Raw genomic sequence first — 24,353 nt, 5'->3', positions numbered from 1 at the left:
GCCTATTCCTTGTCCATATTGGAAGGAGACTGGTTTAATATCACCAAATCATGGTTTTAAAAAACAACAACCCAGAAATGGAATCGTTTTGGCCACCGATTTTTGGGTCGATGGTTCAACCGTTCGATTTAAATGGATGGTTTGTTCTGACAATAAAAATTTAAAAATAAAAAACAGCCAAAACCATTGAGCGAATTGATAGTTCGACCACCCATGTCAACAGGTCATTGACCGATTCAATGGTTTTTGGCTAGGGACTGATTCCCAAGCCAAACGGTCCGACCATCTGGATCAAGTGCGATTCGAAAATCATGCACCAAATTTAAGAGGTCTATTGTCTATACCTGCTCAATTATCCACCAAATTTGAAAATACTGAACGCATATGAACATTGAGACTATGTTTGCTTTGCAATTTCATTTGCACTAATAGCTCGATTTGGAAGAAATAAAATGCAAAACCTTATATTTTGTATTATTTTATATATATTTGTATTTATATTCTTTTCAAATTGAGCCAATACAAAAGTATGGGAGTGTAAATGAAGAATTTGTGAATTTTAAAATATTTTTGCTTTAATTTGCTTCAAATTTCTCTCTTATCACCCTATGTATACATATTTGATTAATCGATTTTTATTGATGTATTGATTTTTTGGCTAAGTACCTCGTCATTTGGTCTGCTTCCAAGTGGTCGATGACTCAGGCCGAAGTGGAGAACTTTGACTGTCGAGCTGAATCGAGCTAGGCAGGCTAGGTGGCGAGCTGACTATAGTGCCGAGTTGCCTATGAGGTGCCGAGCTAACTAGGTGGTGAGTTGCCTGTGAGGTGCCGAGTTGACCAGGTGCCAAGATGCCTGTGAGGTGTCGAGCTGGATTGATGAGCTTCGTTGCTCTTTAGAGACCTGCAAGGAACCAAATGTCAGAAGACCCGAGGTGGCTAACCCGGCGAGGTCGCTCCGATGCTTAAGTCAGTACTCTCATGGTAGACTGCAAACTAAAAATCACAAAGTATGAGAACTAGAATTTGCTTACTTGCCCCCATGTCATTGGGGTTGGTGCCCTTATATAGGCATTGTTTGGCGTGGGCTTCACGCATCATATCTGAGATTTTTGAGAAGTCGTCTAAGTGGTCCGAGATTCCTTGAGGTAACCGCCATGCACATTGACCACCCTCCGGATCATTCGGCACGTGGGCCAACTTCCAAGGATCGTAGGAGTGTTTGGATATGCATGTTGAATTCGTCAGCGAACACGTCTTGCAAGTCACCAGGTCGGCGCATGTGCCAAGTCGCCAAGTCGGCGCCTGTGTCAGGCTGCCAGGTCGCGCCTGGGCCAGGCCGCCAGGTCAGTGCTTGTGCCAGGCCGCCAGGTCGCGCCTGTGCCAGGCTGCCAACTCGCGCCAGGGCCAAGCCGCCAGGTCACGCCAGGGCCAAGCCGCTAGGTCGCGCTAGTGCCAGGCTTCCAGCTTGCGCCAGTGCCAGGCCACCAAGTGGGACATCATCAACTTGGCTAAGGCAAGTTATTGTCAAAATGGCTCCGAGTGTCACCTAATTGTTCTGAAGTACCATGTGTCACAATATCATTGGAGGGCCAAATCCGCCCTCATCAATATTCAAGAGCATAGCGCCATATTTATCTCCATCCTAGTTTATCTATATGATACGTGATACCAATATTTTGACTCTTTGTTTTATTTGGACAGAGTGGACTTGGCTAAATTCAAGCATAAGGCCGGCTAATTAAAAGAAAGAAAAAGAAATAGGAGTTGGCCTTACCGGCATACCAGCTCGAATTGCACCGAAAGTCTGAATTAATCAGTTGAATCTAGAGTCCAATGTGTTTTTATCAACATTGCATTCTATGATTCCAAATGCTACAACGAGCAGTCGGCCCCATATAGTATATAATAAATTAATAATCGAGTGAAATGGCGAAGGGAAAATTCTAATTTAGTAACTTGAATTTTGGGGTAGTATGTTACTATCCAAACTTTTAAAATTACCCTTCAATGCAGTATCTAAATTTTCAAAAAGTGTTAAATTGGTCATTGTTATTAATGGATCGTTAGTTATTTGTTAAAAATGTTAAAATTACCCTTCAAGAAAAGACATTGTTCATTGTACTCTACTTTAAGACTGAATGTTTGAGATTCTAGGCTAATGAAGTCATTGTCTTGTACCATTAGATCTGAAATGCATTATTGTTTAGTTATTTTTTTGCTTTCGGTTATTGTTTCCCTCTATCATATTTCATGTTTTTTCTCTTTTTTTTCTTTGAAGATAACGGTTCAGTCTCAAGTGGAAGACAATAAACAGTGTCTTCTTTTGAAGAATAGTTTTGACATTTTCAACAGATTAGTGATGGTCGATTAACCGTAATGACCAACTTAACACTTTTTGAACGTTTAGGTACTGTAGTGACCCGTTTAAAAGTTATCGGGTACTAACTTGACACATTTGAACAGTGTCTTCTACATCTATGTTACAGAATTTTAAGAGTTATGCTTTAACAAGGAGCAAGAGCAAAGCAATATATTCTAACAAACAACGCCAAGATATCCAAGAAAGAAATCAGTTACATGGGAGAGAAAGAACTGAAAAAGGAGAGAATTTCACGAGTGACTTCTTCAGCCTTCTCCTGTTGAATATAATGGTGACCGTCGATGATAACAACTTCAAGGTTTGGTACCAATGCTTTGAATTCTCCTCCCTCTATGTACTCCTTCATGCCGAATGCTTGAAACCCAACATCCTTATTGCCAACTATAAACTTTGTCGGAACTGTAATTTTTGATCCTTGCCATGGTTTAAGAAGCTCCCAATTCCTACGGAGACAGAGAGGTGAACTGAGTTCTTTTCCACACTGAAATCTTTCAGTTCATGTGGCGACTATTACTTACTAATGGGTTGAAAAAATAGAGATACAAAGTGATCGGTTGTCTTACTTGTCCATTGCTCGATAATAGTTCAAAGGGCCAGTGAAGCCGGAGCTTTGGAACTTGCTGGCAGAACGTCGGAGTTCTTCCTCTGTAATCCATGGTGGGAGTGATGCTGGGGTGTCGAGAAAATCAATGATCTCAACACCAGAAGGAGCAGTGAGAAGATCAGGTGCACCCAGTAGTAGAAGCTTTTTCAGAACAGTCAAACAATCATAACGAGCAAAGGCTAGTTCTGCCCTCCCTGGCTCCTATAATGGCGATCATACTACAGATCAGTCTATCAAATAGTCTCCCCAAAGCCCTGTTGAGGAAATGCACTTGTCCATTATAGAAAAATTGTTAAAATGGACAATTTTGTCTCACCCAATATTATCAATTTCTATTAATTGGGAAAATTATTAGGCTTTTAGTCGATAAGGGCAACTTTTTGCCCTTAATATCAATAAAAATAATAATAATTAAAATAAGATAACTTTTTAAGAAAAATATCAATTAAGAGCATTATACATTACTCTTGTTGGTCTTCCTCCACTAATAAAGAAAGAGTTCCCTGTGGCAAAGAAGAGTTTCAATGTTTTAAGAGATGAATCGATATAGCTGCACGATTCCTCACCATGAGAAAGAAAAGTGAAAAATCTGAAATAAAACCGGTAAAAATCATGTAAAAAGGCTGAAGCCACAGTTGAAACAGGCTGAAGCCACTCCTGTTATAAGGAAAATAACATAAAAAGGATCTGGACATTGACCTCCTCTCCAAAGTGCTGTTCCAACACCGGAAAATCAGGAATTTCTGGTGATAAACCGCCTAAAATGAACTTCCCTGAAACCACTCCTGTTTTCTTCTCTTCTCTCCTCTCTCAAAGCAGTAAATGGGATGGAAAACAAAAACCGCACTCCTTGCAGTTCATCGGTTTAACTCCTGGCTTCACTTCGCCCAGTCTCTCTCTCTCATGGAAACCTCCAAACCCCCACCGCCATTGCGACTTCAAGTAACGAAACCACTTTCGTCTCACGATTCTCTTTTCTCTCATGATTCTCAATGTCTGTGTTTTCGAATCCAGATCATGAGATTTTCAGTTTGGCACAGGGAATTCTTTCTTTGTTAGCTTAGGAAGACGAGCAACAGTACTGTCTACCCTTAATTGATATTATATGAAAATTATTACTTTTATTGATATTAAGAGCAAAAAATTGCTCTTCCAAAATTATTGATTCGCCTCGAAAATGGGTATTAGAAAAAATAAAATTTTCATGGACTCTACATAATCTCATTAGAAAAAGAAGATGGGTATCTTGATCAATAAAAAGTTTAACTAGACAAGCTGTGATCACTCGACAATGCTTATCAAATGGTTTCGTGGCTGTTCTTACTTGGTATTGACAGAGGTAGAATCCTTCTCCAAACATGTGGCTCATCAACTCAACGGGCTTGGCTGTAGGGGAGCGTGGGCGAAAAGGGACGCCCAAGTTTACGAGGGCTCTGACTCTGTCCGGCCTGAAGAGACATAGATGCCATGCGACCTCAGCTCCCCAGTCATGCCCAACCACAAAAGCCTGTTACAGAATTCATCAACAACGTGAACAGAGAGTAGATCAGTCAGTAATTGGCAAAAACCAAAAACTGCTAAGCAGAGTTAGTTACCTGTTCTTGGCCAAGTTCATCGAGAAGGCCAATAAGATCCCCTACGAGATGGAAGAGTGTGTAGGAGGCAGGATTGGGGGGAGAATCTGTACCACCGTAGCCTCGCATATCAGGTGCAACCACATGAAAACCGTGTTTGGCCAGTTCAGTTATCTGGTAATTCCATGAGATGCAAAGCTGTGGAAAGCCATGGAGAAGAAGAACAAGAGGCCCACTTCCTTGCTCTGCTATGTTCATCCATATTCCGTTTGTTTGGACCTTTCGCTGCTCTGGGTCACTCATGATTTTCCTTTTCTTCTTCCTCCTCATTCTCTGTTGCTCTTCTTTTTTTCTTCTTTCTTTCTTTCCTTGTATCTTCACTTAAGTATACGCGAAAGACTCTTTAGTGTTCAAAGTTGGCGCCTTTGTCTACTTTAATTTGGAAAAGTATCTGGTCATACTTGGGATTTATAGTCGTGGCAATACATTGAAACTTTTGCTCCAATAGGCAAAAGAAAAACAAAGAAGAAATAAAATGGATCACATTCTCACATTAGATATGGATTATTGAAGAAAGAGAGAATTTCTTTGGATATAATTGTAGCGATCAATGAAAACATCTTCATTGTTTGGTACCAAAGTTTTTAAAGCTCCTACTTGTACTTAGTCTGCCTAACTTGTGAAATCCCACATCCCTGTCACCGATTGTCAACTTCGCCCCAACTGTGATTTTTCAAGACTTAGATCCATAAAGATGGGCATAAGAGATTAGTCTTGACATATTCCCAATTCTATTGATATATATATATCTAAACTTTACAAAAAAAAAGGGATTTTTGGCTCTAAGTGACCCTTCAACTTTGGGAAAAAGACGAATTTTGATCCTAGGTTTTAGAAAAGATCTTTTTTGACCTTTAACTATTGAGAAAATGCCACCATAAGGCCAAAAATGGACGACATCGAATCCTTGATGGTTCCGTGAGAGAGAGAGAGACGTGAACAAGTGGGAATTTTAAGAGAAACCCACCTGTAATTAATATTTTTATATATTAATTATTAAATAAAAATAACTATTTTAGAGAGAGAGAGAAGTGAATAAGTGGGCTCCACCTGTGAACAAGTGAGACCCACTAATATAAAAATAATGAAATCAGGCCAAAGCCTCCGCCAAGTCACACCTGTACATAAAGTATTAAGTTATGAGAGAGTTTATTCAGTTTCCCACCTAGAGGTGTGACCACCTGTTTTTTTTTTTTTTTTTTCTTACTGCTTTCACATACGTTTGATATTGCAATTTTTTAGACGTTAAAAGTGGGACTATCCAATCCTAAAACAAGCAGAAAATGCAAATCAGTTCATCACTAATTCTAATGAATCACAACATCTAACCTGTAATTACAACTGCCCAAGACTGCAACTGAGAGACTGAGCAAACCAAAGCCTCCACAAGAACCAGACCTCTGCAATGAGAAACATCCTCTGGAAGAAGTAGAGACTACCTCCACAATGAGAAAAGTACAACCTGTACAAGAACCAGATCCATCCTTGATCATGTTAGTTGATTTCCTAATACATTTTATAATTTACTATTTGAGTTTGTAATACATGCTTTCATTTTACAGTTTATAGTTTATTGTTCGTAATACATGCTTTGATTCATTCATGTTCAATCAGTTTTCCGTTTCACTTCTCTATACTTCATGTATTCTGTTGCATTAGAAGTTCAACGTAGATTAATGTGTATGTGTTTAGAATGCAAAACCATTTTTGGGTTACAGACAGTGGTCAGGAATGTTATACAGTCGCTGTTGATGAAGGCATTGGTGATCGAATTTCAGATGATCGGCTATTTTTTGAGCTTTGATGAGATCGCCGACCACTGACGATCATTTATGTGTAGCTGACAATGGCCGGGACCATCATACCATCCATGTGGATGAAGCCGCTGGTGGTCGAGTTTTAGCTAGACAATGGATGTTTTTTTTTTTAAATACAGGCGACCACCGGGTCTTAATTAGTATCTAATGAGATCACCGACCACCGGCGATCAATTATGTTTGGAAGCCGGTGACAGGGAGGCTCATACGATGATGTTTATTAAGTTGCTGGTGGTCGAGTTTCAGCCAGACAAGGGGTGTTTGTTTTTAATACAGGCGACCACCGGCGATCATTTACATTTGGCCGCTAGTGACCGGGAGGCTCATATGATGGTGTTTAGGAAGTCGCCGATGGTCGAGTTTTGGCTGTGATTAGCCAACATTCGCATATTGGAGTCGGGTTAAGAAGGTGATAGTATATGGGTCGGGTCTAACCCACTTTTGAAGTCCTTTTTGAGCGTGCTACTTATTAGCGACTCGGTTCGGTTTAACCGGTCTAATGTATTTAAGTCGGTCCAATTTCCAATAGACCGTGACTTTATTGTTTTTCTGATAATTTATTATTGGTTCAATTTTAAACCAAACCCGGTGTAATTAAGTACTTATATTTAATTACTGATAATTAACAAGGATGTTAATAATAATTAACATTAATTAATTCGGTTTGCTTTTAAATCAAACCCGGTTTAATTAAATACTATTAATTAATAACAAGTACTTATATTTAATTATTGATAATTAATAACGATGTTAATAATAATTTACATTAATTAATTCCGTTTGTTTTAAACCAAACCTGGTTTAATTAAATACTGATAATTAATAACAATTTTAATAATAATTATTTAATATTCATATTAATTAATAATAGTTATTTATTATTCATAGGAATTAATAATAATTAAATGATAGTTACATCAATAATGTTAATTATTAATGTTATTATTCTCAGTTAATAATTATTAATATATTATTAACCTTTTTATTTTATAATCATTAATATTAATATTAAAATTTCTCAGTTAAATGACATTTTTTTTTCTTTCTTAATTGTTCATACAGCTTTCATTACACTTTTGTCTTTATTATAAGTTCATTATTATTTATAAAATTATTACTTCTCTATTGTGGACTATGAATACATATAATTGCAATTATCAAATAATTTTAAGTTTGAAAACTTAGTATATTCAAAATCTAATGATCAATATATAAATAATGGTCAATTATTACTGAAAAATTAATAATTAATTACAATATTAATAAATATAAATTTCATAATTAAAATTTATTGATAAAATTTCATTGGAAAATTCATTTCAGTAAAATTAAATTTATATCTTTAACATTGACATTAGTTTTCATATTATCAGTAATTTTTTAGTAATACGTAGTTATTGATATTTACAGTAATTTTGGTCAATTTATTAATAAAAGAACCACTTTAATTCAGTCATTTATTGTTTTCAATATTATTATTACCATTACTGCTATTAAAATCTGTAATTTTAATATTATAATTATTTCTTTTATTAATATTCATATTCATTAATAATATTAATTACCGATTTATAATTACTAACATTATCGATATATAATGAAGATTATTAATATCAGTAATTATAATTAATAATATTTTTTTAAAGTTAATATATTATTAACATTATTGGTTTTCAAATCATTAATATTAATATCTATCTTATAATATTAGTAATATAAGTAATTATTCCAATAATAACATAAGATAGTAAATAGGAAAATTTAATTACTAAATATGACTTGCTGAAAATTACTGAGTTCAGTAATTTATTCATTTAACGCAATCCAATTTTCAACAAACCCTGGTTTATATGTTATACTGATCATTAATTAATATATTATTAATATTAGTGATTTTATAATCACTAATTATATAACTTTGTAAATAAAAATTTTAATTTATAAAAATTATTTGCTGAAAATTACTGATTCAGGTACTTTAATTTCATGAAGTGTGTCTAAATTAATTATTGAAATAAATGATTACTAACAAATTAATATAAACTTTCATTAGAAAACTTAATTCAAAATATAAACTTATTTCATTTTTAGATGTACATTATTTTTATATTATCACTATTTTTTAGCAAAAAGTAGTTATTGATATAATCAGTAATGTTGTTCAAACTATTAATAAAAAATACCGCTTCTATTAATTTAATTTAGTGAAAGTTCTATTATAAAACTTTGAATTTTTCAAATAAATAATCGGAAGTTTTAATAATTCCAATAAGTATTGGATAGTAAATTTATAATTACCATACTTATTGGAACTAATAAGTATATTATATTAATTAATATTATTATATTATTATTATTATTATCAATAGTTATAATTAATTATTACTAATAATAATGATTTCTGATAAAAATTACTTACTGATAATTAATTCCTTATTTATAATAATGTTAATTATTAATTGGGATATAACTATTTTATATTTATATTAATTATTTTATAAATATATAATTAGTGCTAATTATTTACATTATTATTATAATTAACTCTATTATTATAATTAATAATATTATTATAAAAGAAATTATTATTTCATTAATTGACAAAAAAAATAATTATTACAAATCATTTACTTAATATACACAAATTAAGTACATACATAATAAGAATATATTATTACTTAATTTAGTTTGAAGTTTACAGTCATTGTCAATACTCATTAATAGTTAGAATTACAATTGTTATTAATAAAGAAAATACTTTATTAATTACAAACTTGATTTAACTTTTAGGAAGCAACCTAATTTAACTTTTAAAAAGAAATAACTCAAAATATAATTATTAGATAAATAGTAAATACCAAATAAAGTGGGTTATTGTTTACCAATAAGATCTCATTTAAATCTTAAATCAAATTAAAAAAAAAAACATAAATTAATAGTGGGTTTCAAATAATAGGTCAGAATAGATTGCCAATTATAAAAATACAAGACCCATATTAGTTTTTTTTTATTTAATTTTTGACAACTGAATAGTAAACTTCAAACTAAATTATGAACACATTTAGTTACCCATAGTTAGTACGGGGTCATTCACTAGTTATTAATTAAACAAAAATAATTATTCTTGCCCATATATGAATAAGTGGGAATGTTAAGTGGGACTCACTTGCAATTTCCTAGATTTATTTTAATGTGATCAATATCACATCAATAAGGCTTATTATTTTATTATTTTTATAATGGAACCGTCGATGACATCTCTAACGTCATCCATTTTGGCCTTGTGGTGGCCTTTACTCAATGGTTCAATATCGAAAATGGCCTATTTTTAAGTTTAGGATCAAAATTGACTTTTCTCCATAGTTCAAGGGTCATTAGAACCAAAATCCCCCCCCCCCCAAAAAAAAAAAGTATTTAAGAAACATGTTTTGGATTATATTGCATTTTTTTTTAATTTTCAATGAGCGTGTTATTTTTCTTTAATTATACTAAACTAAAGGTTTTATATCCAATATTAAATTATGGGCACTTAAACCGTTAAGTTATAGGCATTTAAATCAATTCTTATTACTTCCTCCCAAGTACTTTTCAGTTTGTCCCTAGTTCTTCTAACCCCTTCAAGTTATAACATATCATTTTTCCTAATAGGTATTGCAGATGGTTTTCTATACATGTGACCAAATCATCTCAATTTACATTTTCTCATTTCATCACTTATTTAAGCGAGTCACAAATCCCTTAATATGATTTCCAGCCCTGTCCATTCTAGTTTTACCACCTATCTATTTAAGCACTCACATTTCTACTACATTCATATTTGGAAACATTGTTTCTTAATTGTATGGCACTCTATTCCATACAACATAGCTGGTCTTGCAACCTTCCTATAAAAATTTCCTTTTAGCCAAAGTGGTGTTTGCCTATTACATAAACTCTAAGGGGTCGTTCTTTTTCTGGATTTAGAGAGGGGGGAAAGCTGGTCAATGGGATTTTGATTCCCATTGACCAAGAATCCCATGTTCTTTTTTCATATTTATGTGGGGACTAGGTAAAGTCTATTTTCCCTAGGTATCCTAGGTGGTAAATAACTTTTCCACCTTGAGGGAAAGTTGCCAATACTTGAATTGGACAAAAATGCCCCTTGTAATAATAAATTTTTATGACTAAAATAGTCTTTGCCTTATTTATATGGAAAATAAAAGAACACGGGTAAATGCACTTACCTGGGTAAGTCTTTCCTGGGAAACACTTACTTGGGTAAGTGTATTTACCCAGGTAAGTAACTTACCAAAAAGCGAACGGGGCCTAAATGCATCCCTCCATTTTGCCCATCTTGCTCTAATTTTGTGAGCGACATGCTCCTTAGGTGTCATTCTTTTGGTCTGAAGCATCAATCCATTTTACCCATCTTGCTCTAATTTTACGAGCCACATGCTCCTTAGGTGTAAAAAGGATATGAAGAAAGTACTTTGAAAATTGGTATTTTTCACTTTATGAATACAAAGAATGTTGGATGCTTAATAGTTACTTTACAATTTTCCCCCATGATTGACTATGAGAATGAATTAATATTAAGCAACCCTACTTGTTTTTAACACCTTTGTTTTTAATGCAGTTGTCCATAAACCTAATTTTGCAATTAACTCCTCGCTAGTTTCATCAATTGATATTATGTCATTGGCAAACATCATGCATCATAGAGACTGCTCTTAAATATGTTTAGCCAATTTATCTAAGACTAGTGCAAAATAAACTAGAGGTTTTACATATGAATGTAAAATCATAAACTCATGCTCCCTATAAAGTCAGCCTAGTATTCATGATAATTGAGACGACTTTTCTATTTGACATTGGAAAGAAAAAGAATGATAATCTATTTTAGTTTATATAGTAAGTTTCATAGTCAAACTAATAATACCATCCATTTTTTACTACCAAAATAAGTAACCAAGTTAGTTTTTTTTTTTTTTTTCAGAACTAGAACATATTATTATTCATTAAGTAGATCCAACAACCAATCCTGCCATCCCTGTCAAGAGGAAAGCGAAATATTCATTAAGACTGTTTTTTGTCTTGATAGAAAATAAGACGGACAGAAAGCTGAGGGAAAGTTCTTCTGAATTTCACAGAATTCATTAAGAACTTTCCCTCAACTTTCTATTTCTCTCTTATTTTCCATCAAACCAAAGATAGCCTAATCATGCCTCAATTTTCTTTTTCTCTATCTCTATCTGGCCCAAACAGACGGAAAAACTTTGGTTGTTGGGGACCAACAGCATAGGCTGTTGACCGTGTTTTTGGAAATGCCACATTACCATGAGAGTGGGTAAATTAGTGAATAGGTGAGCGTGCCCAGCCTAAAAACACTCTCAACAGCCTATGCTGTTGGCCCCAACAGCCAAAGCTATCCCCAAACAGACTACTTGAGAACCCCAATCATGTCTAACCACAAAGGCCTGTTACAAAGTTCACAAGAGCAGGTTAGTACAGGCTCTGGGGTTCAGAGCAGAGTGAAAAAGGAAACAAGATGTTGCCTGGTCTTTGCCAAGTTCGTCAAGAAGGCCAATGAGGTCAGCATTGTATAAGAAGCTGCAGGATCAGGTGGAGAATCCATATTGCCATGGCCTCATGTCTGATGCAACAACATGACACCCATGGTTAGCCAATCTGTTATGTTGATAGTTCCAAGAGAACCAAAGCTGAGGAAAGCCATGAATAAGTGTAAGTGCTCCCCTTTCTTCCTCTGCTATGTTCATCCAAATTCATTGGTTCAGATCCTGAGGTCACTCGTGTTACTTCTTCCTTTTTGTTGTTGTTATTGGTGGTTGCTTCCGAATTTGCATTTAAAATAAAGTGGTTGTAAAAGAGACTTGATTTTTCAAAGGTGGCGGCTTAATTAGCTCATTTTCAGAAACAGTTTGGAATGCTTAGTCCATCATTGGAAAAGATATAGACTTTGAAAATTGTAACATGTTTGATATGTGCGGCGAGGCTTCATTTCCTTTAATTCTCATCCGAAAATGAAACCCACCAACGGGATTAGGAATGGTTATCTGCAATTATAAATTCCTATTTGAAAATTTTCATTGTTTGATCTTATATTATAATTATTTGATTGGCTTTGAGTTGATTTGAGGGCACAACTTTTCAACAAATTAGGGTTCAGACATTACCAGTTCTTTCCAAACCCCTGCCTTTTTCCACCATATGATAATTTTAGATCCAGACATCTCAGAAAACCTTTCTACCATTTGGGGCCCACTAATTTTATGATGTTTTGGCCGGCCATTCATGACAGATGGGAACTGGATTGAGATTGGAAATACAGGACAAAAGCTCCATGCTGGGGAAATTTGGATGATATTGATATCTTAGTTCCCATTTCCTATTCCAGAAGTTGAACATAAAGTCGTGATACTGTCAACCAATTGCTTGGGCATATAAAACAACATATGCACAATCACCATTTTCTCTTCATTATAACTACTATATATGTATGACATTGTACAACCCTTTGCAACTCTAGACATTAGACTTTTCTGGCCAGAACAACTCGCAATATTCTTTACAGTGGAACTAACAGCACCTCTGCATTAGCTCCCAGAACAAAACTACATCTCAGCAATGGCTTCTTCAACAGATATGTTTTAGCAGAGGAGATTATACTATACTAGAAAATAGAAAGGAACAATGGAAGTTGATTACATGAGAGATGGATCATTAAAAAAGGAGAGAATCTCATGAGTGACTTCTTCAGCTTTTTCTTGTTGGATATGCCGGTGGCCGTCGATGAAAACAACTTCAAGATTTGGTACAAAATTTTTGTAGGCTCCTTTTTCCATATACTCCTTTGTGCCAAATGTGTGAAACCAGACATCCTTGTCACCAATTATCAATTTTGCTGGAACAGTGATTTTTGCCCCTTGCCATGGTTTAAGAAACTCCCAATTCCTATATGGGAAAACCAAATTTAAACCCAAGACATATAGATTGGTTGAAAGACATTCAGAAAGGGACCTACATTTTGTTCTTGTTCACCTATTATTACAATTTTGGGAATTATTCTTATACCGACATCTTGGAAACTAAACCAGAGGCTGCCCTGTAAAGGAGATCGGTCAGTCCAACCTATTCTGCCTCTGCCCTGTAAAGGACACAGACTGGCCAGTAGGCTGAAAGGTGGACTGTCACCAACTCTATAAAGCCAAAAATGTCTTCTTAGCTTCATTCTCTATTAAGTCTATTTCATGGGGCTTCTTTTACCCAGCTGGTTTGATTTTTAAAACATTGCACTGAAAAATAAGAGTGCAAAAGTATTTTAAGTTTGAAAAGAAATTTGCTGTTGCTTACTAGAAATGAGAGCAAAGAGAAAGCTTCATTCATCAATGTCAAGTTGAAATAACTCACCAGGTCATTAGCATTCTATTATCCAGAATTCAATATTGCAGAGAGGAAAAAAGAAAATTTGATGGTTGCCTTATATTATATGCCACAAAAAAAATATGGCTTTGTTGAGGCCAGAAGAAATCATTCAGGGCAATGCGAAAATGAACCAAATCATCACCATAGGCAATATCCCACGCTAAAAATGGAACCTACTGTAACAGATATTTTAATATCAAGTAAGTTGTCTTACAGGTCCATTGCTCGAAAGTAGTTCAAAGGGCCAGTGAAGCCGGATTTTCTGAACTTGCTGGCAGAAAATATGAGCTCTTCCTCTGTAATCCATGGTGGGAGTGATATTGGGGTATCAAGAAAATCAATGAACTCAACACCGGGAGGAGCAGTTTCATGATCAGGTGCATCAATCAGTAGGAACTTTTTCATAACTGTCAAACAATCATAGCGAGAAAAGGCCTTCTCCGCTCTTCCCGGTTCCTACAATGAGAACGTCAATCATACATCTGTTATTCTATCAGAGAAAACCAGTCTTACATGTAAGAATTGAAATTGGACTCAGATCATAGAATTGAGAAACATGGATGGAAGTGGTCAAGTGGAACTGAAAATTCTCATTATTTAAACAAGGAACAAGTGCCAAGCTTTGTAGGCCACAGAGCCCCAGACCCAAGATTTGATGCTTTAAATCAGACTGATTTATCAGGAGATGTTTCTTACTTGGAATTGAGAAAGGAAGAAACCTGCCCCATACATTTTAGTGATCATCTCCATGGGCTTGACCGCCACGTATGGCCGGAAAGGGACGCCCAGGCTGACGACGGCCCTAACTCTATCTGGCCTGAAGAGCGACAAGTACCATGCAACCTCGGCACCCCAGTCATGGCCAACCACAAAGGCCTGTACGAAGTTGAAGAGATGAGCTCAGGGTAGGCATTGAAAAGTACTGAAGATGTGAACAGCAGAGAGAGAGAGACAGAGATAGTGAGATGGGGAGGAGACAAAGTTACCCGTTCTTCGCCGAGCTCATCGAGCAGGCCAATGATGTCCCCTACAAGATGGATTACTGTGTATGAAGCAGGATCGGGTGGTGCATCTGTATCGCCATAGCCTCGCATATCAGGAGCAACAACACGATAGCCGTGTTTAGCCAATTGAGTTATCTGGTAGTTCCATGAGAACCAGAGCTGAGGAAAGCCATGGAGGAGAAGCACAAGAGGTCCCCTTCCTTTTTCTGCTATATTCATCCATATTCCGTTGGTTCGGACCCTTCGCTGCCTTAAGTCGCTCATGTCTTCTTCTTCTCCTTCTTCTTCTTCTTCTTCTTCTTAAGTTGCGTATATAGATAGGTGTATGTACGTATAAGTCTTCGAAGGTGAACGGAAAGTTTTGGGCAATTGCATATGTGTGTGAAGGAAGCTTCATTTTCTGTGTCAACTGCAAATTGAAAAGAGAAAAAAAGGACCCATTTTGTGACCTGATTGAGATATCTTCTTGTTTCAATACAGATTTCCCATTCAAAGAATTCATTAATTTGACTTGAGGTTGGCACCGTTTGATTGGATTTCCCCAGGATCAACAAATTGTTGTAGTGCTTTAATCTAACCAATTGGGTATTGACATTTCAAGCAGCCACTCCTTTCTCACGATATGGTGGACTGGTGGTGGTAGTGGCCCAACTCAGCTCAGGAAACCTTATCCCATCTAGTAATTTGAGTTTTCAATGGTGATAAGGTTTCATGACAGCTGCCTACTTTTGTCCTGGCTTGAGTTCGTGATGCAAATATGCTATCGTATTACATTTCTTTCCGACGTATATAACTCCTTTCACACACACAGTCATGCTCTAGAGTCTAAAAGTAGAACGAATTCAGACAAGGTAAGGTCTTAACTGGCTGGGCTTTATGCTGGGAAAAGTTAGCTCCAATTTAGCAATCCAGATCTCTGCCCACAATAACCCTATCCACATCTCTCTGTGAATGGGTGTCTAGTGGAGTTGATGTCAATTTGATCGTAAACTAAGGTCAAATTTGGATACAATCCAGTTACTCTTTGCCCATTCTGACCTAAATCAGTGAAAAAAAACAAACAAACAAATTGGCATCAATGTTCCAATAGGTGTGGAGAACCCCGGACCTTTTAGAATTGGGGGAATTTTTAGAGATGTGGGAGAAAATATTAGCTATGTACTCCGGTCCAATAAGTGTGGGGGATTCACTTAGAGCAAAAGAAGGGTTCAAATTGGCAAAGCGTTTGGGTATGCAACAGCTAGAAGTGGAGGAAGACTCCAAATTAATAGTAGAGTGGGTGCAAACAAATAGTCTTTGAATTTGGTCCTTGTAAGAGAATTATTGAGCCTTACTTGCAAAGCAAGGGGTGAATAAAGAGACTTTGTTTTGGATTGTGTTGTAACTTGCTCTTTGTAGGTGACAGTTTGTAAGTTCTGATGTTTTTTTAATAAAAGTTACCGTTTTCTATTAAAAAACATAAATTCCAAACCGTTTAGACCTATAAAAACTACTTCAACGATTTCATTCTAAAAATATTGCATAATGCATGACATCAGTGCTAAAGTTTTTAGACCATGTGGGAAAACCCTTTTGATGTGACCCCAGGCATGTTTGTTTAGTTTTTTTTTGGCTTGCATTGGGTTCCCTCTTTATGAGGTAGCGCCCACACACAAATAAAATCAACTTAAAACGGAGAAAGTATGGGATTAAAAATCAATGTAGTGTATTTATTCTTTTCCCTTCTTCGTCTGATGTTATGTGGCTTCTTATTGCTGTTATTCCATATTGCATTGAGGAAGGTTTGAGCCGTTTCGTTTTACAGCAAGTTAAATCAGAAAGGGTCTGGTTTTCAGATTAAACGGTTTGACCGTTTAAACCGAATGGATGGCTCATTTTGATAAAAATATATAAAAAAAAAACAGTCAAACCGTTAGATAGTTCAACCGTCTGGATCAACAGTTTGTTGACCAAATCAATGGTTTTTGGCGAAATAACAATTCTAAAGTAAACAGAACCGATCATCTAACCAATTCCAGGGTTTTCCAGTCCGACCGACCAATCCGATCCAGTTTTAAAAGCCATGCTCTATTTTTTACAAATAACAGCTTGTTCGTAACCCCCAGATATTCTGTTTTTGACAAATACAATGTATTCCAAAGACAAAATAGTGTATTTCACAAGTGACATCCATCCAAAACTATTTTTTGTTTGCTTTAATCACATTTTATTATGTATTCGAGACCTACGCCTGAAATCATATTTTATTAACCAACTGACCTGTACATATTACAGTTTTTTATATAAAATTATCTTATTATGTTTATATAGTATGAATGTATGATGTAATCTGTTAATCCAAAGTCGAGAGTTGAATTAACTTGAAACTCGTCAATAAAATAAGAATGAATATAACATAAACTTTCCCCAAAATTTTTGACAATTTTAAAAGCTTATCATAAAAGTTATTGAAATATCATTGTTCTCATATAATGAGAATTTTGATTTACTTGAGTTTCAAATTTTGTTTGTTTGTATTATAATTGAAATAAAATAAAGGGAAAATTACTGATACGGACAATTTTAAATTTTCACTTAATGTGAAATAGAACCATTACAAAAAATTTCCCTTCAACTGAAATTTGTGCCAACTCGGTCCTCGTTCTGTTTAACTTTTGCCCAAATGCTCCTAAAATGGTTTTTCACTAGCATTCAATTTATAATCTTTGTCGTTTAGGAAAAATAAGAAATTTACCAAAAACTAAGTCGCTTTTGTCTTATTTTTGCAATTTTATAAAGCTAAACTTAAAATTTCTTTTTGTTATATTTTATTGGGTAAATTACAAAGACCAGGATCAGTGACAAAGACCCTACACTATTTTTTGCGATAAATACCCCCTTGAACTTTGGTTGTTAGACAAAGGCCCCCTCCATTAACATTCTGTCAATTAATTTCCAAATGCCCAAACTATCCTTCTTTAATTTAGTTGACCTTTTTCGTATGGGAGGATCCCTATTTTCTCATGCCCAAACCCATGTTTTTTTTTAATTGACCCAAAAATAAAACCTCTGAACTATCTGGTTCAAATGGGTCAACCCATGGTATCATAATTAAATAATAATTGTTTTAAAATAAATATAAATAAAAATAAAAAAATTGAAAACGTCTCTAATATTATATATTCACATATTAAACAAAAAATAAATATAATAAATAACAAACGATTTTATATACATAAAAATATAAAAATTGTAGAAAAAATTATACACATTATCATCATCATTATCAACTAAAATCACCGTGCATAAAGCATGTATATATTTACTAGTCCCTAGAAACACATGCAACATTCCCATTTTTTTAAAGCACAAGTATCAACCAGAGAAGGAATACTGAATCGACTATCATGATGGAGAAAATAAATAAGGAAAAGGAAGTAGAACATTAAAAGTGAAACAAAGATGGGCAAAGTACCACAAACAACTAGCTTGTTTCGGTCATACATTTTGCTGAACAATAGACTACTCATCCTTTACAAATACCAGGCACTGCAACTTTACAGAAGCTCTTCGCTCTTAGCCCCTACTTCTCAAGAGTCAGGAGGCCATCGCAGATGCTTTTTCTTTTCCTTTTCCTTTTTCCCTAATTTCTACATTTCCTTTCAGAAGAAAATGAGATATGTCACCATCAGCTTTCTTTGGTTCAACTATAAACCAGCAGAAAGGTGTCGTGGCAGTCGATCATTTTGTCATCACACTTTATCATCGTGGAACCACCATCTGGTCTCCTTGGGAGATCTACCATTCCTACAGTTTTTCACGTAGCGGTCATTATCCGCAGGGCGTTGCTGCAATCGAAACCAAATTCTGTCAGAGAAGTCTGTTATCTCGATTGGAGACAGGATGCAATTAAAACACCTAATGTATTGAATCCAAACCTTCACAGTCGAACTTGATAGCATGGAGAGAATGCTAATACAGATTGAACCAACAGTCATCGCCGGAGACCAAGAATCATACAAAATATCTGCTTCACAGAAAAGACCGGAGTGGAATTAGAGATCAATTTGTAGAAAGGGTAGGGTGTCATAAATTGGAACCTCAAGTGCATGTTTAAATACTACCGATGGATACCTATAATACTCTGCATGGATGCTTTTAAACACCTCCTGCAAACATATGCATCACAGCATGGAAACTATAGGTACTTGGGCACTGAACTAATTGGTAAATGAATTATGCTAAAAGCATGAAGTTAACATAAATTTAATTGGCATGGTCCCCCTCTTCTATGAGCATCCATTCTAACTCTTAAAAAACAAATAACCATCTTGGGAATGAATGAAGTTATTTGCATTCATCATCCTTTTTATATAAATTATATTTATATTCATAACATTTTTTAATGTAAAAAAAAAAACATTAACAGGGAAAAATATACAAGATAAATATAGACTTTATATTAAGTAAAAAATTAACCAAGTTTATAGACATCACTTGAATGCTCTTTCCACAATAATTCAAGAAACTGAAATCATCGCAAAATTTATATTACCATGCCAGCCAAATAGTACTGCAATATGTCTTAAGTTGTGACCACTACAATCAGCTTTATAAGGTCTATGCCATGAAAGTATCCTTTTCTTGTTTTCTTGTTTCCTTTTTCTGTTTCTTCCATCAGTAGAGCATTCTTATGTTTCATCCATTGATATGAAGTTCTTTGTATTCATTGTTTCCGTGTGGACTAAGCAATCGGCCATTTCTGAACATTGGTTCTAGTGCGGCAAACCATATAATCCAATCAACCAAACAAAACACAAAATTTATGTCCAACTTAATCTAGCCATCAATTATCACTTCTATTAGAGGCAGTGTTTTAAAAGGCATGAGAGGTGTATCATGTATACCTGGAGGTGTGCCTCCAAGTGAGGTGCCCCCAAAATGCCCTGAGGCATATGCCAGAGTTGTTGCCTCAGAGGCATATGCCCCATACGCCTGTTGCTTGAGGCATGCTAAAGGCATATGCCTCATGCGGCTCATGCAGACCTCGTACAAAAAGACAGAGAAAGGAAAGGAAAAGAAAGGGAAGGGGAAAAAAGAACGTAGTTTGCAATCTAAAGTATGCCTCACGCCTCCAGGTAATGGAACTCCTCACATCACGCCTCTGCGTTCTAAAACATTGATTAGAGGCACCATGCTATAATTGGAGTCATCTCCAAATACTCCATATGAAAAAAGGTCACTGATGAATAATAATTCTACGACTTTCTCATTTTCAAGGTGGCACTTGCAAGTTGGGAATAGCATTTCCAGTTTTCTATACCTCTTTTTTATATGCTAGTATATTTTATAATAATTCTAATTTGCATTTAAACTTCTGGACAAACTCATATAACATATAATCTTCCCTCAATGCTACCCTAAGTTTGTCGCTTATGTACAAGAAAAATTTTAAGAGACAAAGGAAAGAGGCAAGAAAATGCAAGCATAGGGATAACATTTAAATTTGAATTATTACTGATAAAAAACCATCTTAACCAGAATTAACCTAGAACTTGTTAGAATGAATCACCACTAGAGAGAGAACAACCATAAAAATATGAAGAAAAAAATCCAACTCAAAGAGCAATCATACAAAATTAAGCGAAAGAGAGTTGAGGAAGTACCAAGATTTTCTTTGCCATCAGTCTGCAGGAAGAAAAAAGGTAAAGAAAAGTGGGATGATATTGTGGACTGATCCAGGCCTAAGGTATTGGGCCAAGGCCTGGGCTAGGCCTCAACACAAAACCTAGGCCCAAGCTAGGCTTCCAGGCTGGGCTACAAATGATCACCCCTAAAGAAAAGCAATGATGTGGCTTTCCATCTATTTAAAACCTGATGATATTTACCATATTTTACACAAAAAGGACTTTGAAATTATTATTGTCCTCTTTAAGTTATTTTGCAATACTATTTTCTAGAAGTACCCGCCTATCAAATAAGATTAATCTTTTAGAACATCCATGGGATTTCCTAAGGTCAAAGAAGCTAAAATTCTCCTTGTTGAACCAGCTGAGCTTTTTCTGGTAATAATTGAACCATCTAAGCTGACCAAGTGGAATTATTCAGTTTACTTCATTCATCAAACTGTTTCAAGCATAAGGGAAAGTTTCCCATGTGAGCCCACTTACAAGCATGGTCCATTCTCCTCTCCCAATAGGACTGTACGTCAGAGAGCCAATCCAAGGTATTTACACTGCATTCAGGACTGGGCCCTTGGGCTGCATCCCTTCAAATTCTAATAATTGCTTAACATGAGCCTGCCCAAGTTGTGACCCTACTTCCAATGCTTTGGATGCATGAGCGCCATTGAACTCTACTTTGAAGAATATTAAAAATCCTATGAAATAGCACACTGAACGGAGAATTATAGTGGGTCCTCTCCATGTTGGACAGTTCAAACCTGCCCCAAGTTGTGACCCTACTTCCAATGCTTTGGATGCATATGCGGCACCGAACTCTACTTTGAACAATATTAAAAATCCTATGAAACAGTACACTGAATGGAATTCAATGTGGGTTCTCTCTCCATGTTGGACAGTTCAAACCTCTGACCAACATCTGTAAACACCACATTGCCCATTCTATGTCCTTGCCTTATTTAGGGTAACATAGCTGGTCCACATCAAAAGAAGAATTTCTCGTACAAGCTGCAATATGAATTCTCATTGACTTAGTAGCTGAGAGGGAATTGCTACATTTTTCTTACACTACATTTAGTATAACAAAATTTTTCTACATAATCAGAATCATATGAATGTGATCTATCCAAAATATCTCAAATCTGAGGCTACATATTTCCATGTCAATTTTGGGTCTGTCTGTCTTAACTCCATCTACCTCACTAATACACCTTGGTGCTTTAATTAACCTCAAAAGCACTATATGCTAAAGAAAAAAAAAATCCATTTGTGACATTCCTTACTGATCAGTTGTGTGTGTGTGTGTTTTGTATTGCTTCTTCTTCTTATTACATGTTCTAAGAACAAATCATTTTATTTTTTTGAGCTTAGTCCTATTTTCTAAGTAATGCATCATCAAAATGCTCCTAAATCTTCCATACAACATATTCTACTCCTGGGTTCTTTGCAGTTCCTCTTTGATCTATTGTGTCCTTACTGCAAGAAAGATAGTCTTTTTTTCTATCAATCAAGAAAGACAGTCCCTCAAAATGCAGATGTGGAACAGATTGCCTAGCAGTAACTCTATTGGATGAATTGCTCTGCACCATGCAGCAAACTGACATTAGGTACATAAACAATATTAGATTTCCATTCATCCTGGTTAGATTAAGTTCTTCCCAGTGCGTCTCCAACTTTTCCATGAAATTGTTTCCCGCTCCCTCCCACAAATGTCGACATACAGAATAAAACATAAAATGACAACTCCTGTGTCTATTGTCAAAAAAAATGCCCGTCTGTTGCAGATATCCCTTTCAAAACCATAAAAAACAGCATTTTACCAAGAAAAAGGATTATGAACACAATGTCAACACGGCACAGATAAAGGAGATAAACTCCAAATAGTTTTCTATTTCAACAACTAAATTGTTGTACCAACAACTGTTATTACATGACAGTTTAGGTTTATCTTCCAGTCTGAGCCATATTACATTTGTAAAACCGAGCATCATAATGGGGATATAAAAAAACAAAAACTTAATAAGCACTATGAATTAGAGCAACTAAAAACAAGAGAATCTAACCCACCACAGTTAGCTTGCATAGAATGGAGGCAAAGAAGTGCATCATCAGAGAACACAAATAGATTGTTCCATTCAAAGCAAAATTTCCCGTCATCATATACAGCATAACCAGAATAATTTTCCAAGAAGTCCAATATAATGGATAAAGGCGTCACGGGCATTATTAAGAATGAGGCAAACAATTCTTCCAAGCATCTAGATTCTAGTGAAGACAAGACTCACTAAACAACCCACGTCAGCATAAATATGATTATATTAGATGTGGAAGCAAACAAAATCCCCCAAAATTACCTAGACATATATGTCCGTTGCTATAAATGTGAGGATGCAGAGGAGCAGGAGGGAGAAAAATAACCTGTCCAACCAAAAGAAGTTTATCAAAAAGAGAAATTTCATGAAATTTACCCCAAAAGATACAAAAAAAAAGTTGATCTTATGAACCTGCGGTGCTTCCATAGGGTAATGCTCGGGGAAATCAACTTGGAGTTGGTATGTCTCGTTAGCATAAAGAGTTCCCGCGGCTCCATTTACTTCAATTACCCACCTATGAATCAACAAAAATGAAATACCACAAGGTCCACAACTCAAACTCAAGCAAGGAAATAAAAATAAAAACAAAAATTGATCTAGAAAAGAAAAATCTTAGCGAACGAAGAGAAATGAAGTAAGAAAGGAAGAACTAAATAACCCTAACCCTAACCTTTGGAGGTTATCAGTGACTTTGTGTTTGAACCCAGCGGGAGGATTAACCTGCCACTCGACGAGTTCCTTCTGGAGCCGATTGCATGCGATCTTGCTCAGAGTCTAAACAACGAATTCAATATAAAAAGTAAAAAATAAAATAAAATAAAATAAAGAAATATCAAATGAGAAAAATAGATAGGTCAATTGATTCAGAAAATGAAAATCTGGACGAAATCAGAGAACATCGGAAAAGGCGAGAATGTAAGAACCTTGCGAGCAGTGGCGGAGGAGCTGGTCATGCTTCTTGGACGAGGCGGAGATGGGTGCGGTGGGTTAAGGAGAGAGAAGGGAAAGCGCGAACCGGAGTGCGAGCGCAGCGAGTAAACTAGGAGGGACCGTCCTCGTTGTAAGGCTCTTGTCCTCTTCATTTATTTTATTTCTGATAAGGTATAATTACAAAATTACCCCTACATATTTTTTTCTTCCTATTAAATGGCGATATTGTCCTCCTCCTTTTCTGTGTACCTGTCTACCTGACTACGCGATCTCACTTTCCCAGCATTGCAGTTACGGGAATGCCCTTTTGTTCATTCGAGAAAGCGGAGTGAACTTTTGACCACTGGATTGGTGTCAGAAGTCAGATGGGACTTACAAGTTACAACGACCAAGCGAGATGGGGCCAGCGGGAGTGGGGCCCTTTGATTAGAGGTCCCATGATCCCAATCCGATCCCCCACGCACATACATGGTTAGGAATTAGGATGGGGCGCGTGTTCCATATGAAACCAGAGATTTATACAGTGTTGGTGGCCTGATGAGTTTGATTTTTGCTGGTCCAGTTGGTCTAGTCTCCGGTGATATTTTCTTCTTTTTTGCTAGTCCAGGCCTCCAAGTACCAAAGCTTAGGGATTTAAGGCTATGTTTGATTTGAAGGAAAAAAATAAGAAAAGGAAAGGAAGTGAAAAAAAACTTTACAAATCTTATATAAATTTTTCTGCATTTCTCTTCCTTTTCCTATTCTTTCTTCAAACCAAACATAGCGCAAGAGACTGAAATTTATAAATGTGGCAAAAGTTCTTTCAAA

The 24,353-nt window shown here is 35.6% G+C and overlaps 3 protein-coding genes across 4 annotated transcripts; all 3 read right to left on the bottom strand.

Moving 5' to 3' along the window:
• Positions 1-2,323: 2,323 nt before the first annotated feature.
• On the bottom strand, positions 2,324-5,073 carry LOC104595598 (epoxide hydrolase 1-like). The gene is made up of 4 exons (XM_010256388.3): positions 4,582-5,073; positions 4,311-4,493; positions 2,946-3,187; positions 2,324-2,825 (listed from the first exon to the last, which is right to left on the bottom strand). Exons 1-4 carry the CDS (start codon positions 4,888-4,890, stop codon positions 2,576-2,578), a joined length of 984 nt encoding a protein of 327 aa, XP_010254690.1. The 5' UTR covers positions 4,891-5,073; the 3' UTR covers positions 2,324-2,575.
• A 7,819-nt stretch (positions 5,074-12,892) lies between these two features.
• Positions 12,893-15,308, bottom strand: LOC104595597 (epoxide hydrolase 1-like). 2 transcript variants are annotated; one of them, XM_010256386.3, is made up of 4 exons: positions 14,846-15,301; positions 14,556-14,735; positions 14,074-14,315; positions 12,893-13,388 (listed from the first exon to the last, which is right to left on the bottom strand). In XM_010256386.3, the coding sequence occupies exons 1-4, from the start codon at positions 15,125-15,127 to the stop codon at positions 13,139-13,141; spliced, it is 954 nt and encodes a 317-aa protein (XP_010254688.1). In that variant the 5' UTR covers positions 15,128-15,301; the 3' UTR covers positions 12,893-13,138. The 2 variants fall into 2 exon arrangements, with proteins under 2 accessions (XP_010254688.1, XP_010254689.1); XM_010256387.3 differs by lacking the exon at positions 14,556-14,735 and having other exon boundaries at positions 14,846-15,308.
• A 2,928-nt stretch (positions 15,309-18,236) lies between these two features.
• Positions 18,237-23,696, bottom strand: LOC104595596 (putative ubiquitin-conjugating enzyme E2 16). Its single transcript, XM_010256385.3, has 6 exons — positions 23,540-23,696; positions 23,287-23,390; positions 23,028-23,130; positions 22,878-22,941; positions 18,781-18,869; positions 18,237-18,690 (listed from the first exon to the last, which is right to left on the bottom strand). The coding sequence occupies exons 1-6, from the start codon at positions 23,567-23,569 to the stop codon at positions 18,595-18,597; spliced, it is 486 nt and encodes a 161-aa protein (XP_010254687.1). The 5' UTR covers positions 23,570-23,696; the 3' UTR covers positions 18,237-18,594.
• Between the last annotated feature and the right edge of the window lie 657 nt (positions 23,697-24,353).

This window comes from Nelumbo nucifera, chromosome 5, assembly GCF_055504915.1.
Source record: "Nelumbo nucifera cultivar China Antique chromosome 5, China Antique-T2T, whole genome shotgun sequence".
In the NCBI taxonomy this organism is placed as follows: domain Eukaryota; kingdom Viridiplantae; phylum Streptophyta; class Magnoliopsida; order Proteales; family Nelumbonaceae; genus Nelumbo; species Nelumbo nucifera.
Note: the sequence above shows the minus strand (reverse complement) of the source record. Positions and strands in the feature narration are given on the sequence as shown.

What these genes read in the sequence shown, in the direction of transcription:
- LOC104595598 (XM_010256388.3), bottom strand. Translation starts at nt 4,890, where the DNA reads ATGAGGAGGAAGAAGAAAAGGAAAATCATGAGTGACCCAGAGCAGCGA. An exon ending in ATGAACTTGGCCAAGAACAG is followed by an intron (nt 4,494 to 4,581) that starts GTAACTAACTCT and finishes ATTCTGTAACAG; the next exon opens with GCTTTTGTGGTTGGGCATGA. An exon ending in TATTATCGAGCAATGGACAA is followed by an intron (nt 2,826 to 2,945) that starts GTAAGACAACCG and finishes CTGTCTCCGTAG; the next exon opens with GAATTGGGAGCTTCTTAAAC.
- LOC104595596 (XM_010256385.3), bottom strand. Translation starts at nt 23,569, where the DNA reads ATGACCAGCTCCTCCGCCACTGCTCGCAAG. An exon ending in CCTCCGCCACTGCTCGCAAG is followed by an intron (nt 23,391 to 23,539) that starts GTTCTTACATTC and finishes TTCGTTGTTTAG; the next exon opens with ACTCTGAGCAAGATCGCATG. An exon ending in CAACGGACATATATGTCTAG is followed by an intron (nt 18,870 to 22,877) that starts GTAATTTTGGGG and finishes TCTGTGAAGCAG; the next exon opens with ATATTTTGTATGATTCTTGG.
- LOC104595597 (XM_010256386.3), bottom strand. Translation starts at nt 15,127, where the DNA reads ATGAGCGACTTAAGGCAGCGAAGGGTCCGAACCAACGGAATATGGATG. An exon ending in TCTTCCTTTCTCAATTCCAA is followed by an intron (nt 14,316 to 14,555) that starts GTAAGAAACATC and finishes TTCTCATTGTAG; the next exon opens with GAACCGGGAAGAGCGGAGAA. An exon ending in TACTTTCGAGCAATGGACCT is followed by an intron (nt 13,389 to 14,073) that starts GTAAGACAACTT and finishes TTTCCCATATAG; the next exon opens with GAATTGGGAGTTTCTTAAAC.